General features: G+C 45.1%; 1 protein-coding gene across 6 annotated transcripts in view; it reads left to right on the forward strand.

Moving 5' to 3' along the window:
- The first annotated feature begins 5,793 nt into the window (after window positions 1-5,793).
- KSR1 (kinase suppressor of ras 1) overlaps window positions 5,794-16,038 on the forward strand; it is a 36,928-nt gene continuing 26,683 nt past the window's right edge. For 4 of the 6 annotated variants that reach the window (XM_026070256.1, XM_026070254.1, XM_026070255.1 and 1 more), the window contains exon 1: window positions 9,367-9,703. In XM_026070256.1, the coding sequence (XP_025926041.1) occupies window positions 9,587-9,703 (117 nt within the window). In that variant the 5' untranslated portion in view covers window positions 9,367-9,586. Of the gene's footprint in view, window positions 5,940-9,366; window positions 9,704-16,038 lie in introns of those variants that run through there. The other 2 variants (XM_026070258.1, XM_026070259.1) reach the window with 1 other exon arrangement.

The following is a 16,038-nucleotide window of genomic DNA, read 5'->3' on the forward strand; positions in this document are numbered from 1 at the left end:
GACTGAATAAAACTCATTCTCAAACTGTTGATATTTGGAAGGATATCGGGTAGTACTTTGGTAGCATGTCAGTGAACCAGTTATACAGATGCCATTGCTTTCTTGTGCCATATCTGCAGAAGTCCGACCGAAAAACTAGTGTGTGTGTGTGTGTGTGTGTGTGTGTGTAAAAAAGAGAGAGAGGTTTTGTTTGTAGTCATCAGGACTCCCAGCTGTTAGTTGGAGGTCACGGGTACAGGCAAACTTGCATCTCAGGAGGCCTGGCTGGTTATTTTGTGTAAATAAATAAACAAGTACAAGTTTGGCTGTTTTTTCCTAAACATTCTGGGTCCGTTTCTCACATATGCTGTAAAGGGATATTAATGTAAAAGTGCTGTAAGAAGCAGGTGGATGTGCATCCAGGACCATACCTTGCAACATGTGTAATTCTTACAGCAAATGAGAACCGGGTCCTCGCCACCAGCTGCACCAGACAGAGAGAAGGAGGGCTGTAACGGAGGACACCCTGCAAGTAGTAATATGCTCCAGCTGCTCCATATCCTCTCTCCGCTTTTGTTCTTTCCCATTTCCGTGGAATTAAGGTAGCTGGAGTATCACTTCTGTTGTGGGCTTTGCTATTTGTGATGTGTAGGATGTGCTGTTTGGCAACCAGGCAGTGAAAAGGTTACTRTTGGCTTTATCTCTCTGTCTAGTTTGTGGTTGGAGACCTGTATGTTGTTTGTGGGTTTTTTATGTGCGTCACTGAACCCAGAAGTTTTATTATATTCTCAGAAAAGGGTTTTGCAACAGCTCAGCTATTAAAGCCAAACCATGTAGTTTAGTTAAAAGTCGGGGCAGGAAATAACAAAATGAGATTCATCCTAGGGGAGAAGCGTGGTGTTTCGAGGGTGGGAAGAGAATGCAGATGTACTATTTATAGGAATAGAGGAAAACAACTTTGGACATGAAGAGTAAATGCAAAACAGTTAGCATGGGAAAGCCAGACTTGGCGATCTAAGATACTCAGATCTGTGCTGTCAGACTGCTTTTCCATTTTTAAATATTATATCTTTGCTATATCCCAGTGAAGGAGAAAAGTTTGAAATTGAAATCTGTGTTGCATTGAGTGTCTTCTGGCAGTGTCCTTTTAGGAGTTTATGCTACAGACGAGCCTCATTAAGTGCAAATATTTGAAGCCCTATTATTTTAAGCAGTACAAAAATAGTTGAAACAGCGCCTACTCCAGGGAGTTTATGCAATCCAAACAGGCCAAGACACATGCAGCATGGGAGAGGAAATGGATTATTTAACTTGTTCAAGGTCATGCAGCAGGTCAGTGGCAGAGCTGGGAGTGGAGTCCAGCTCCATTGCCTTACCCGTTAAATRGGATGCTTCTGGAGCTGCATTGAAACTGGTAAGGAGAACTTTTGTGGGGAACGCAGCAATAGTGGCTCTTAGTGCCTCCAGAATATCCTACCTCAAAGCAGAATGCACTCCTCCTACTGATACTGTAGAGATCCTAATAGGATTACGTGGGGCCATACATTTTTGTGGATAGTTTCTTTTACTTATATTGTGATTTCTGTTTGTAAATAGATGTTAAGTCCATTCTGCCTTCCACCATCGTATTGGAAAAGAGACTCCCAAACCTTTTCTTGCCGCTGTTGACATGTGCAGTTCCTTACTTTGTACTGGGCCATGTGCTACTTTTAAGGGATTTGCATATCATTAGTGCTACATATAACTAAGCTTGGAGCTCTGGCTTTAGAGAATATGCTGACATCTTGTCCTTCTTCCAGGGAAAAAAAGCTTGCTTGATAGGAGGTCCTGCAGCAGATTACAATCAGATGGAGGAACCAAGCTGTTACTTTTACACATAGGCCTGTCACAGCTGGCTGTACCAGTTTCAAAATTACCATGCAAACATGCTTTCTGCTTTCCCTAGGTGCTCAGCAACCTTGAGGTATGCCCAGGAATGGGGAAGGGGTATGGTGACCTGTGGGAAGAAGCAGTAACATACCACAGCAGCCTGGGAATTCAATATACTGTGGCTTCCAAATGTGCAGCTGAGTTGTTTGACCTTGGCTGGGTTTTGTAGTTGCAGTTTGTATATCAAAGCAAAGTGCATATAGTCATTGAGTGTTACTTGGAATGGTCTCCAGAAAGGGGAGGTTTGGGTGATTTSCCTCTTTCCTCCCATCACCACAACACATCTGTTGCACAGCCAGGAGGCTGTAGTACTTTTAACTTCTATAGGCTGAGCTTTTGGCATATTGGGGGCTCTAGCTAGTCGTCAAACTTCCTGCAACCTCCTCTTTGTGTCCCTTATTAGGGGACCTTCCCTCTCTCTTCATACCAGTTCTTCTCTCTTCCTGTTGCCTCCTCTCTCACTCTGTGCTCCTTGCTAACCTTGCTTTTAGCCTGTGGGCTGCCAAGATCTGCTCCTCTTTGAGAAGGAAGAATGTGCTCCCTTCCTCCTCCTGTCAGGACTTTGGCTATCCTGTTTCTGTCTTTACCCATGCCAAGGTCCCCCTTTCTCATTCTACTCTCTTCCTCCCTAATGTCTATTGAAGGAAGAAGTCAGGATGCAAACATGATATGTTTGTATGCAGTAAGAACAGAACCAAGTACCTTGAGTGGAATGAATCTCTGATAATGAGAATGTGGGTCTTGTTAAAAAGGTTTTTTTAACAGATGGGCAAAATCACAGTTGAAATCCCTGACAGCATTCAGTCTAAACTGTAGAACAGTTTCTTTAACTGTGGGAGACAATATTTGTGGTTCCTCTGCCTAACAAATGGGAGTTACCCCCAGGATGTGCACAGGCTTATTTTTAATTGCTGGGGAGATCTGTATAGTAGCAATGCATCTAGAGCAGTCCAGCGGGCTGCACGGCATCCGAATGTATACAATACAAAGCCAAGGCATGAGGTAGGGGGAAAGTACTCCAATGAGCAGCAGAGGAAATTGAAACCAAGCAGTTAGTAGGGAGATATTTTGAAAAGCATTTTCAAGCTCATTTCTTTCCTGACTGTGATTTTAGTGAGTGGGAGAGCTCCCTGCATAAGCTGTTATGAGCAGATGGGTATGACAGTGAGAAAGCAGAAGGTCGTCACTAGGCTAACCAGCCAACCACATCATGTATGCCCCTTGTCCACACTGAGCTCACTCTGAAGGAACAGAGCGTGCCTAGACCAGAGACATCCTAATTTAGGGGTGTGTACAACTGAAGGTACAACTGTGCACTAGAATACAGCTGAAATCAAGTTTAAGAGTATGGTACAGGCAGGACAAGTTGCAGCATTGATCAAAAGTCATGTAGTCACACTAGCATATGGTGCTACGTTGAGGGAGTGAGATGACTTGCCTCTAATCGGTGCAGAGTGAAGGCAGAGGACCATGGCGGCCGGTGGCTGCCCAGGTCCCTGCTGAGCTGGTCTCCAGCCTGCCTGGAACACAGCTGGCTTCAGCAAAACGCTGGCTGCCTGCAGGGACCTGCCTCGCACTTCTGGAGCATTGGGTCTGACTAGAGAAGGCAGGCAAAGGGTGGAAAAAAGGAAGCGTCACCATCCCTTTTTATAAAAAGAGGTACCGAGACTGAGAAAGATTGAGTGGGATTTCCAAGGTAATTTCTGTTAGGTCTTATGCTCCAAAGCCATGTTAGGAAGTTACGGTTAGAAGGTTCCTCTGGTTTCAGCTGAGTGGTCAGACTGTAAATGCAAAGCAGTGGCTGAGTCTTCTAGGATACAGCAGTCCTTTTAGTGCACAGTTGCCTCTCCTAAGAGGGATATTGCTYTGCATTTCTCTATGTGTTCGTTGCATAAAGTGTCTGAATTACTCTCTTTTGATTACATCAATCCACTTTTTGATAAATCTCAAACTTCATAGCACTACTTTCTGAATTCAGAAGTGTGTGGGCAGAGACAAACCTTGCTGTTGTACTGCTAGTTGCCAGTAGACAGATTGCTCATAAAACAAAACCCTCAGCTAACTTTACAGGAAAGCACTCTTGACTACCAGGCTGTGGCCATGCAAAAGCCGAGGCCCACAGCGGCTTGCTTCCCAAGATGCTGTGACTGTAGCTAGAAACACTGTCTCATCAGCCATTTTTAAAGAATAGTATTAGCAGTGTAATAACTCACAGGGTGCACAGTTTCCCTGTGCAAGCCCAGGTCCTCCTGCTCAGTGCCTGTTTGTGTGCATGTTTTGTTCTTATCCCCTGCAGGGCCTTGCTATTTTAACAGGGCTGTGTGTGAGAGCACATGGATCAACCCCATGGTTGTACATTTGCAGGACTGGGTCACAATACACAAGTTGAGAAGGAGAAAGAATTTTCCCCTTTCAGTAAAAGGTGGATAAATGGAGAGGGTGAGTGGGGTTCRGTTCTTGAGTTTGAAAGTCCCTTCCAGAGGTAGTTAATCCCATTGCCTGGAATTTTGGTTTCAAGATTTCAAGGATGTGTATAGGTCTCCTGCTTTATTGCTGATCAGTATTTGCACCACTTCTTACCTGACTGTCATCAGACTGTGCATCAAATAGCATCACTACTGTGCTTCCAGTATACTGTCAAGTTAGCATTTGCAATTTTTCTAGGACAGTTATTAGGAGTTATTAGGAGGTAGTAACTCTTCCAAACTGGTCTGCAGCTCAAAAGCATTATGCTCCATATGGAGGTCATTCAGTTGAGATCAAATGCGATATCCATTTCCCTTCTAATATCTGACACATTCTTTATCTGGGGAAGGAGGAGATGATCTAATTTTCTTTCCCACATGTAACATTGAGATTGTGGGTACAAGTCAGTATAACATCATTCAGATGCATTGACCAAAAATATTTGAGCAGAAACTTAAAGGGAGATACTGTCGTGAACAAAGAATCCATGTTTGTTTTTTCCTTTTTCATTTTGTAGTCTGATCTTGTCCCAAATGCTGAAATTCTTAGTTGACTAAGGACATGTTTTGATTTATAAAACACGGATCAGCTAACTTGCTTTGAGGCATTGTTTTGTTAAGAAGTTTTTGAAGCTTAAGTCTGTGCAGTGGGAATGTGTGACATAGTGAGAAATCTTTTGAGAGTTTTTTCTTTTTTGATAAGCAAACATAAGGCGTAAATAATATTCCTTTTGTGGTTTTGTTTTTCTATGCCTGAAGTGACAATTACTACGTAGTGCTTTTGGCATGAGATGGTCAGGTGATAAAAGCTTTAGTTTTTGTTCTTTTAAGATCATTGTTTTTATTGTTGGCTTTGTAACGGAAATGCCTATCAGATAATGTGTCTCAGAGTGTTTGAGTACCATTGGCTATTCCTGCCTTACTGAACTTCTAGTTTAAATGAAGACCAGATGTAAAAGGGTATAACAAACATATAGGAGAAATGGATGAGAGGACAGGAAGTCCTGCAGGTTAGACTAGCCATACCACAGTATCCAGAATGAGGTTGCATATACATGTGCATTGCTTTTAAACTGAATGTAATTGATTGTCTCAAATGGTTTCGTTGCCCTTTCATATTTTGGCATCAAATCTAACCACTGTAGAGAACTTTTGTTGATATGAATTTAAAGAAGGGGCCTGCAGGGATAGACCCTGCAGGGTCCTGCCTTCTGCTGAAACGTTGCAGAATAAAGATGCTCGGTGTGAGGGAACTGCTTCACTGTGTGAATTTCCCTGAGTGCTTGTAAGAGTATGTCAATGCTGTATCATGCAAGAGCCCCACTCACCGACCAGCATCCCATTTTGCTAGGTGCTGTACAAACATTGCAGAGAAAGATGATCTATCCCAGAGAATTTAACTGTTTGCTTTCTGGATCCCAACAGGTGAAACTGATTGACTACATCCACAGACAACGGCAGTGTAAGCTGAGTGTGCCCCTGAATGACAGGACAGCAGAGCTCAACAGCTACCCAAGATTCAATGACTGGTTAGACATTGTCAATGTGAGGAAAGAAGTTGTACAGGTAAGGGGAAGACAGCCCTCATCACAGAGCCTTCCTGCCATGTCGAGTCTGACCTTCCCAGCTGCCTGCTGGATGTAAGTTAGTTTCCCGAACTTACTTTCAGGCAAGGTAGGAGTGCGTGGGTATGAGTGCGGACCTCTGGTGGAAAGGGTGCTTCCTCTCTCCCAGAAGCAATGATCACACAAAGGGGGTGGGGGAATACTCCCTTCCCTTTGTTCTCCTCCCAGGGTCAGTAGAGATCATCTTATAACAGCGTTTGAAGCAGAGCTTCACCCCTATTGCTCAGTATAAAACAGAGATCTGCCATTACCAAGACCTTCTCTCCTTCTGCCTGCTAAGTCCAAGAATGCCACCATAACTCATTCGCTTACTAGGTTTTAGATAATAATAATACTGTACCATACTATCTTCTCTGTGCAGTACTAGCTGAAAAAGGGATCTGAAGTTAGAATTTTGTATGCTGACATACCCAGTTAACAGTTGTTTATGCTTAAGAGTTTTCTCATTTCTGAAATGTGTATGTCATAATTATAAATCAGTGAAGATCCAAAGACAGCCAGTAGTACTACCTCCCTCTAAACTTAAACCGACATAAGAGTGGTCAGAGTTCACAAGTTTGGCCCAGACTGATGGTTCAGAAGCTCACACAGCTCACACAGCACTCAAACTACAAAAATAAATTGTTCCCAGTATCCCCAGTAGTGCACAGGTGGGAAGCTGTGGTCTGAATTTGGAGTGGGCGGGAGTCTTTGCTCAGAAACAAATCTTTTTTTCATTACATTCCCCCGCCCCGTGAGTAAAGTCTCTGGTTCAGACTGGTATCAAAGAGCATTGCATCAGTATAAAAGAATGGAATGAATAACTCTCCTTGGGTGTTCTGTGTGGTGGCAGGCATCAGATGTTCATGCTCATAGGCCATGGCTTCTTCTGATCTTTACAAATTCTTTATGGTTTAATTCTTAACATGCAAATCACTCCTGACCACTGCAAGTCTCTTTACTGCACAAAATAATCTGACACTTCCGCTGAAATCAGAAGTAACCAAATAAACCAAGGCCTCCAGCTCCTCTCTCTGACACACTTTTAAAAGAAGAACCTGAAATCATGTCCATGTTTAGGTGATTACTAGGAACTCCAGGACTGCAGGGCACTGACATCAGATTGTTCCCTGAGGTCTGGACTGTGCATGACTTATCCATGCTGTTCTGTACTGGGGACTGTTCAGTTCAGTGTAACATTAATGGCAATGTAAGTAGAGCTCAGTCCACCGATGGCTAAACAAAGCAGAAAGGGCTTTTTGCATTCTTTTTCCCGTTTTTGGCCCTGCAGACCAGGTCCCAATGTTCTCTTTCAGTTTCCTTTGATCTTTACACAAGCAAAGATTTTCCTGGACTTCAGCAGGAATCTGCTTGTAAAAAGACTGAATGAAAAATTCAGCACATTTCCATGGAAGTTATTCCAGATGAATGCTGATGTTAACTAAGCAGATTCTGGTGAAATAGGATGAATTCAAGACTGAGTTTTTCCTTTTATTTACTAATATTTATCCTGAATGTGATGCCTTTAAATGGAGATTGCCTTGCAGCCTAGCTTGGGTTTGGGTAGTGCAGCTAGAGGTGCAGGGATGACAAGGGGAGAACAGAACAGCAGCCTGTTGCTGTGGCCAAACTGCCAGGCTCCCAGCTATTGTTGGTTTCTAGGGTTACTGGAATTGCCTGAGCCTGGAAGAATGTCTTTGTAGCTCTCCGAAATCCTTTGTGATGCCTGCAGAGCTGGGGGAAGGGAAGAGGTGGAGAGGAGGGGAGGAGGGGGAAGGACAGTTCAAACCACATCCTGCTAATTCAGGGAGCAAACACTGTCYGGTCCATCCTTCCATTTGTGTGGTCGCTAAAAAGGGTGGACAAATTCGTATTTGGTCTAAATCAGGAAGAGAATGTTTTCCAACTGTTTACTACTTTTATTCATGCACTCTTACAACCCTCTCCCAAGCAATGACCAGTGTAATAAACTRTGTTCCTTCTGTTCGCAGGGTCGGAAGTATTAGAGGTGTAAAAAGCATTTATTTAAATTTCTCGGTGATCCCAAATGTATGGTTATATTTTTAAGTTCTGCATCCATTTCATGCAGCTGCGGAGAGCTTCTGTAGCATTCAGATTGGCCGTACAGGAGAACTGCAGCACTGGGTCTTCAAAATGATTTTTGAGTAGGCATGTCAGAATAGGCTCTAATTTGTAAATAGCTGGACTAATAAAACAATTGCTGTGAAGAGCAATTGAATTTGTACTTCTTGCACTGATTCTTTGTCCTGTTGTTTCTCTGCTTAGAAAATAGCAATGCAGCCACTGTTGGTTTTTTGTGGCATGGATGACGGCAGGGTGTACGAGTTGCAGACAGCGCACAGGAGATGTTTGTCTGTGATGAGCTGTCTGCCAGAAATGTTACACGTATCGTGGGATCATTCCTGCTATAGCTCCGATTTCATACAGCATGTGAGCTGCATTTCAGCTGAATGCTTTGAAAATGGAAATCACTGACAGAAGGAGCTTTAATAGGTTAACTATTATGAAATATGTAACGGTTGCTCTTAGCTTTATGAACACTGCCTGTGACATGACTGGGGAGAGAGGTGATTAGGGAGCTTTTAAAGAGATGGCTCAGTAGGTGGACAATGAAAATTGGGACGCTTGGGTCCCATACCTGGTTCTGCCGCTGGCATACAAGATAACCTTGGGGAGTGACTTCATCTCTCTAAGGTGCTGTTAGTTCATCTATAAAACTGAAATAATCACACTGGTTTTCCTTTCTAACTTCCTTTCTAACTTTCCTTTCTAACACTTCCAAAGAGTGCTACGGGGAGAGGGAAAACTCCACAGTGTTGTAATAACATTGTGATGTTGGGCACCTACCCCTCTTGTCTGTGAGACTTTTAGACTCTGAAACTAATTGGAGAAGTTGTCAATACTTGTAGAGTCTTTGAGAACTTTCCCCCTACGTGATCTTCAAAGGCGTCCAACTGCGACAGAGCCCGGCCCTGGCCAGCTCTGGGGGCTAGAGAGAAATAGCAGGTGCAAAACGGGAGATGAGCGCAGGTGAAAGGCTCCCCTGCGGCCTGTGTAGGAGACCGCTGCCTGTCAGGGACAAAGTCAGGTGAAAGGCCTGAGTTCATGTTTTGTTCCTTTTTCACGTGATTCTGATTCCCTTTGCATTTCTAAAGTCGCTRGAAGGAGCATTTCAAGATTGTGCTGATCTGTGACATAACACCTTTGCAAAACAACCTAATTGCAAGGAGTTCTTTAGCTCGACAGTTAGAGAAACATTGCTCTCGCTCTCCGCTCTCTCCTGCTCCTCCTCCTCCCTGCCCTCTCCCCTCAGCCCGCTCCCAAATAAAGCTGCCGTGCGGGGAAGCACCAAAGCTCCCAGGCTCCCCTGTCAGAAATAGAGCACCGGCTCTAATTTAGAATATCTGCTGACTCCTCTAGTCCAGCTCAGTGACTTGCTCCAGACACTGTGAAGCTTGAAAGCCCTCGCTGTTRTAATTGCTGTCTTGTTGTTGGGCTCCTTTCTTTCTATGGAAGATCTATATATTAAACAAGAATAATGATTGCTTGTAAAATCCTTTAGTTCTGGAAGAGATTATAGTAATAACAATGCACTGTTTATGGCGCTGGGCAACAGCTAAAACTCCTGTGAACATGGATAACAGTCAGCCAGTCATGCTGCGAAGGGTGAAAGGGCTCTTCTGTGTGGACCTAGCAGACCTGGAGGTAGGTGGTGAATACAAGCTTCTGGTTTGTGATCCTGTTTGCTCTCTGAATACACGTTCTGAGGAGTAAGGAAACTTTGAATCCCCTCACCCTTTGCTTTTTCTCTTTCTTTGTTATTATGCCTCTAATCAGCTACCACACAGATTTTTATCATAGTAAACGGGGGCTAACGTGAAGCAGGTTCTGCTTTGGAGGTGGACTAATACTGTCTGTAATTTTCTTTCTAAGTATTTTCTAGGAAATGATGGAGTCCTTGTTTTTGGCTAGGAGTTCTGGAGGTGAATTAGCGCTGTGGATGTGTAGCTCATTACAGAAAATGATGCATAAATACTTATATATGGTGGACTGAAACTGGGAAAGGAGATATTTGAACTGAGAACTATAAAAAGTGGGACAAGGAACATGCAGACAGGGAGAGGCATTTAAGCTATGTAGTGGTCTCCAAAGGATGAAAGTTGCTCTGAAAATGTGCCTAGGAAAATATACTACTCTGGATTGCCATTCTGCCCCCTGACCACTGGGGTCAAGACTTGAGGGGGGAGTGGGAGGAAAAGAGGATGTGAACAGAGCATTACCCCCACTCTAAGGCTGACTGAAGGGGTCTCTTGCACGTCTAGGGTACTTGGTTCTGGACTTGGGACTTGTCTACCAAAAAGAAGAGAGGAGTCAAAAAATTCCATTGGTTTATTTTCTCTAGTGCAGAAAAAAATTCCTCTCTGCCTTTACCCTTGTTCTTTCCAGAAACTTCACTATTCTGTTTGTTCTCACATATAATTTGTCACCATCTTAAAAAGTAATTTAAGAACATAGTCATCTCCTTATCATCCTCTGAAACATGTCTGAACTAGCCTTGCTCTTTGCAAAGCAGGGGTTCCAGTCAATCAAGTTTGGAAAGCTGTTTTTAGTGTAGYTAACTGTCACGCACAGGGAGGGGCAAATCCTGTCCTAGCGATGGTTGGCTGTAAGCAGAACTTTGCCACCGCCGGGCCTGCTTGGGAGCAGATGAAAAAACGCACTGGTGTCAGGTCTGGCTTATGGCAGTTCTGCCTGGGGAATATATGTGACTCCCAGGGTATYGATTTTTTTCTTAGTAACTCCTGTTTGCTTGTGAAGCTGATCTGGTTCCCCATTTAGCATTTATGCCGAAGGTGGAGAGCGCGAGGTTGGGTGCTTCTGTGCCTTTTCTTGCAAGTATTCAGGAGCGGTTCATGGACAAGCCGGGGCAGCGCTGGGCACACCGTGGAGCAGAGCAGTCGGGGGGCGCCTGAGGAGGAATCCTCTGTTAAGAGTCTCCCGCTGCTCCTGCGGAAGTCTGTGGAGGACAGGGCATTGGCATAGTGGTGATATTAGACCACGCCACATGGTTTGACTTGCTCGGACTGCGATCTAGCTTGTAGCAGATCATGCTGATCGGTTCTTGGAGGCACAGCGTAGCATTTATGCGTGTGCATCCTTACTTTAGTTGGGGGATGGAAGGGACAGATCTGCCCAAGCCTATCGCGTTTCCACAGACGCATCCTCTCATCTTCTTCTGTCAGGATATCTACACGAACAGACTATGAGGACTTTGGCCATTTGCAGGGGATTTCCGTGGGTCTGGCAGCAGAAGCGCTGACTGGACTGCTAGATAGCAGAAATCCTGAATGTGCTAATTGTGTGCATGCAAATTAACTCTGTCCTGCAGGCTTCCTGCGCCTGCAACTCTCTCGCCATGTTCCAGGTGAGGGCCCCTCCCAAGGGTAAACAGCTCTCGGAAAATATTAATGTCTCCCTCTTACTGCCAGGCTCCTGGGTTCACTCCCCTTGCCTTAGGGGCCAGGTGCCCCTTGCAGCCTTGCGCGCTGTGAGTTGTTTGTGCCAGGAGTTCGGCATGAGGCTCATGCCGCCCCTCAGGACCTGCAGTGAAACACTTCAAATGCGGCATCTGCCTCCCCACAAAAAGGTGGCAGCGGCTCTCCTGTCCRCCGAGAGCAGTCTGAACGGGATTCCTCCCCATCCCACCTCCTGTGTGGGGTCGCAGTTAACAGCAGGAGGGAATATCGCTGCTCTCCCAGAGTGCCCAGCACACTATTGCCTTGCAAGCCGGGCTGGGAGATAAGACACAACCTTTTGAGCTGCAGATTTCCCCTAGGAAGGACTGGCTGCTGTGTCCGTCCAGCAGTACGGACCTAAGAAGAATGGCCAGGCTCTAGTAGCTACTTCCTTTTTTCCCTCTGACAGCATGGCTTATTTTGGTATGAGTACAGACAAATTGAACTGATCCCTCGGAGAATTCAGAACTCGTTCCAGGCAGGGATTCAGTTTGCTTCCACCTGTTGCCACCATCTTGGAAAGGATACGCCACTATTGAAAAGATGTCTGATGTTTCAGTATTTGTTTTTAGGATACTGTGACACTAAAATGCATGGAACCCTTTTTCTACATACAGTAAGCTACTTCCCTATGCATGATTTCTCACACTATTTAAAAAAATGCATAATTCCATGATCTAAGAGTCACTGTTATGCTGTTTTGTGAGAACCTTGGTCCTGAGAAATACAGGCCACAATCCATCAAGTCATTTCTTATTGCACTGTCGTTTGCAACTCAGACAAGGGATTTTTAGCACCATACATCAGGAATATCTGTATATATGCTGAGAGGTAAAGCAATGAAGAGGGAGATGCTATGCAAAACCATACTCTGTGTACGCTCAAGGCTTAACGCAAGCTATAAATTTCATGTGAGAGGCTTTCCATAATACTCATAAACTCTCCAGAAATCTAATAATGCAAGGATTTTTCAGTACCTTCTTCATTAGACACTAGAAAGCCGGAGCAGAATAAAAACTAGCAGGCACAAGACGTTCTTAAACGCATCCTGACATGCTTTGCTTAGAGCTATCAGCAGGAAATTAAGCACCGTATGTAATGGGCTTCTCTTCTAGCATCTGCTTCTTTATGGGAGGATGACTGGTGAGGGTATTGGTTTAAGAGGAGGCCTGTGGGGCCCTGGCAACTGCCTGGCTTTATAGGAACAGCCACGTCTACTAAGATGAGGGGCAGGTCAGACTGATTTTACTGACTGCTAGCAGTAGCATTAGCTCTGTAGGCTTATCTGCAGGAAGGAATCTTTACCAAAAATATCCCATCCAGTGCGCTAGATAGCAGCATTTTTGCCTCGTTTCGAGGATTTAAGTTGGACACCAGACAAGATTAAAGTCCTTCTTAAACTACCATGAACTCTRCTCTATGGCTAATTCAGAGTAGCCTTTGGATGGCTTCTTGGATACTCTGTGGTTTGCTTTTTTCACTTCCAAACATGCGTGCTGTGAAGTGCCCAGTCTCTACGTCTGATGAGCAGGTGGGTTTTGTAAAAAAAGTCCTTTCACCTGTTCTAGAAGGAATGATTTCCTGTTCTGGGCTTTTTTTAGCACCATTTCTGCTGAGCAACGTGTGGTGAGTAAGGCTTTAGGTTTTGTTGGCAGCTGCTGAAATATTGAAAGGTTCTGTCTCCTACTCTTTTTTTTTTTTTAAATCTGACCTTATTGTTCCTGGATTATTCGAATATCTTGCTGCCTGCCACATCATTCTGTAGTCAAGGCAAGGTGTACCCAGGGAGATGGTACTTAGCTTGGCCGTAATGCAAGTCTTTAAGCTGCATTTTTTTAAAGCCACAGCACTCAAGGAGAAGCAGGTAGAGCGAGGTCTGTTGGACCCACGTTTCTCACCATCAGTGCTGAAGACTGGGAGCAGCTGCCTTGCAAGTGCCCAGAATTGCACCACGCTGAGCAGGCTGGAGCCCTCCGCATGGTCCTCCGAGATGGACACGGGCAGGGAGGTTTGCAGGGAACCTTCTTCTCCCAGGTGCAGCAGCTGAGTGAGAGCACCAGCCACAACTGAGCCAGCTTTAAGAGCTGTCTTGAACTAGTGACCCTCATCATTATCACATTGGCCAGGGGCTAGCACAGAGATAAAGTATATCAAGCCAGTCTTGCAGGGATCAGGTTGACCAGTTTTATATTAAGCCACCGCATATGTGCAGCACATGAGTGGCTGTTTAAAGAAAGCCTCTTACTTCCCCTCCCTCCCCCTCTTCGGAGGCTTATTTCTTTTGTCGTGTGTCATGGGGGCTGCCAGCAGGTTCAGAAAGTCTGAGCTCTTCCAGCTCAAGGTCACTGGGATTGTTTAAATATAATCTCCTTTTCTGTACTTATACTTTCCTACAACTTGCTATTCTGTCTTTCTAAAATTAAACTATTGAGTGAAAGAGTAGATTGGGACTGGATGTTATGTGCAGAGCCAGGAAGGAGGCAAGCYGGCAGCAGGTCGGACCCCTTGTCAGGGTGCGTGTCCGTGTGAGATCGCGCAAGCGATGCAAAGTTAGCACCGAAGAGCTGGGGCTGCCCTTTGCTGTTCAGCTCTGCCTGCTGCGAGCCATTAAAGCTTTTCATAGCAGGCCACACGTTGGGCTGGGTAAAACACAGACCTGCTTAAGGAAGTGAAACCTGTCTGCTTAGCAACAACCAAGCCCAAGCCCTCCGAAGGGGCAGAACTGTGTCCTGCAAATGAATGAGACTTAAGGAAAAATGTCCTGACACTTCTAAAAAGCTCAACAGTTTGGAATGTTTTGTAATTTTTTTTTTCTTAAACTGTTTTCAAGGTTTTTCTCTGCAACCAGGAAGGCTTGAATTAAAAGGAAAGCTGGGGATTCCTGGTTACATGGGTTTGAACTTAAAAAAACAGAAAAGCACTTAATACTTTCAGACTTGCAAGAACAGGTAATCCTGGAGTTTAACCATCAGGTTGCCATGGGACAAAGATGAGAGCTAAATTCTGTCAGGTGAATGTAGATTTGCCTGTGCTCACCTCTAGGAATGCAAGAAAGGCCTGTGAAGCTCTGGATGCTCCTTGCAGGCCCCCGGCCCACTCGGTGGGTGTTGCCCCCTTGGCCATCCTCAGGCATCTGCACTGCTTATGAGCGCGAGGATTTTGTGCTTGTGAGTTGTCCCTCAGGTGTGCTGACTCTGCGCGCTGCTGCAGTCAGGAAATAAGCCTGGATGCCGTTCCACGTACCCCTCACAGCAGGGATGGGAATTCCCTGGTTAAGCCTTGTCTATACCAGCCCAACCAGGAGAGCTAACTTAGGGTAAGTTAAAATAGTCCATAGCGCCTCACTGATACAGCTGGAAGCACACACTCAGCATATAGTCTTTTTCTTCAGTACAAAGGCCTAAGAGTTCATTCTTTACTCTGCTGATGACTGACTGTACCGGTACAGTGGCATCTGCCCTGGGTAACTGCTGTATTTTGCCCCCCTTCTTGTAAAAAGGTGAGCAGATAAAACCTAGCCGTATCTTAGCTACTTCAGTAGACACACTTGCAGAACAAACTAATTTCCTACTTTTTTCTGGTCTCTATGCATTTTCAAAAAGAAATTATTTTATTAGGCTTTGGTTTACTGACTCTCCTGTGATTTCTGAGCTGGACCGACAGAACCTTTTCCAGTCTCAGACACCACACCTGCTTTTACAAAGCACTGTGGCTCACTAACTTTTCTGCCAGCCCAAATACCGGTTGATGCCAGGTCGTGATACCTCCTGTGCCAATCTTCACCTGAAGCGTTAACGCTGTAGATCAGTGGTGCCTGTCTATTCTGGACCCTGCCGCGGAGAGGGCAGCGAAGAAGCCGCTCCCCGGCTGTGCTCTAGCAGCCCGTCCCAGCTGGCGCTGCAGTCCAGCCCCTGCACTCGCCGTTTAAGCCTGGGTGAAGGTGCATTACTTGCCAAGGAAACCGTAGTCTCTTTCACTTTACTGACTCACTTTCTAATAGCTCTAATAAGTTACTAGTTACACTTGTGTTGTGCAAAGGATAGGGAAGTGGTGGCGATACTGGGTAACGTGACTTGATAGCTTATACTGGGATCTGCAGTGACAGTGTCACTAGAGCAGCGGCTCAGTAATCCAGGTTGTTTTCCTAGAGGGGAGTGGTGGTGGGGAAATGTTTCAAGATAATTCAAGGATGACATAGCTGCAATCCTGGCTGTTATAAAACTATGTAAAAGCAACACCTACATGAAATGGCATAAATATTTTTGTATGGGACACTGGCTTTCCCATATGCTTAAGGGAAGCGTCCATGCTCAGAGCACAAGGGCACCAGTGGTGGTTTAGCAGGCACTTTTCTGTATCATACTATAACAAGCGTTTTGGGGGACGGGTAGRGGAAGGCACGTGAAGGATCTCAGTGGCTGACTCCAAACCCCTGTGAGCACTGGCTAACCCAGCGTACGCTGCTGCATCGTGGAGTCCCACCACGCTCGCCCCATGGCTGTTTGCCCCGGTGACCATCCCCTT

This window comes from Apteryx rowi, unplaced genomic scaffold (genome assembly GCF_003343035.1).
Source record: "Apteryx rowi isolate R43461 unplaced genomic scaffold, aptRow1 scaffold_307, whole genome shotgun sequence".
Classification (NCBI taxonomy): domain Eukaryota; kingdom Metazoa; phylum Chordata; class Aves; order Apterygiformes; family Apterygidae; genus Apteryx; species Apteryx rowi.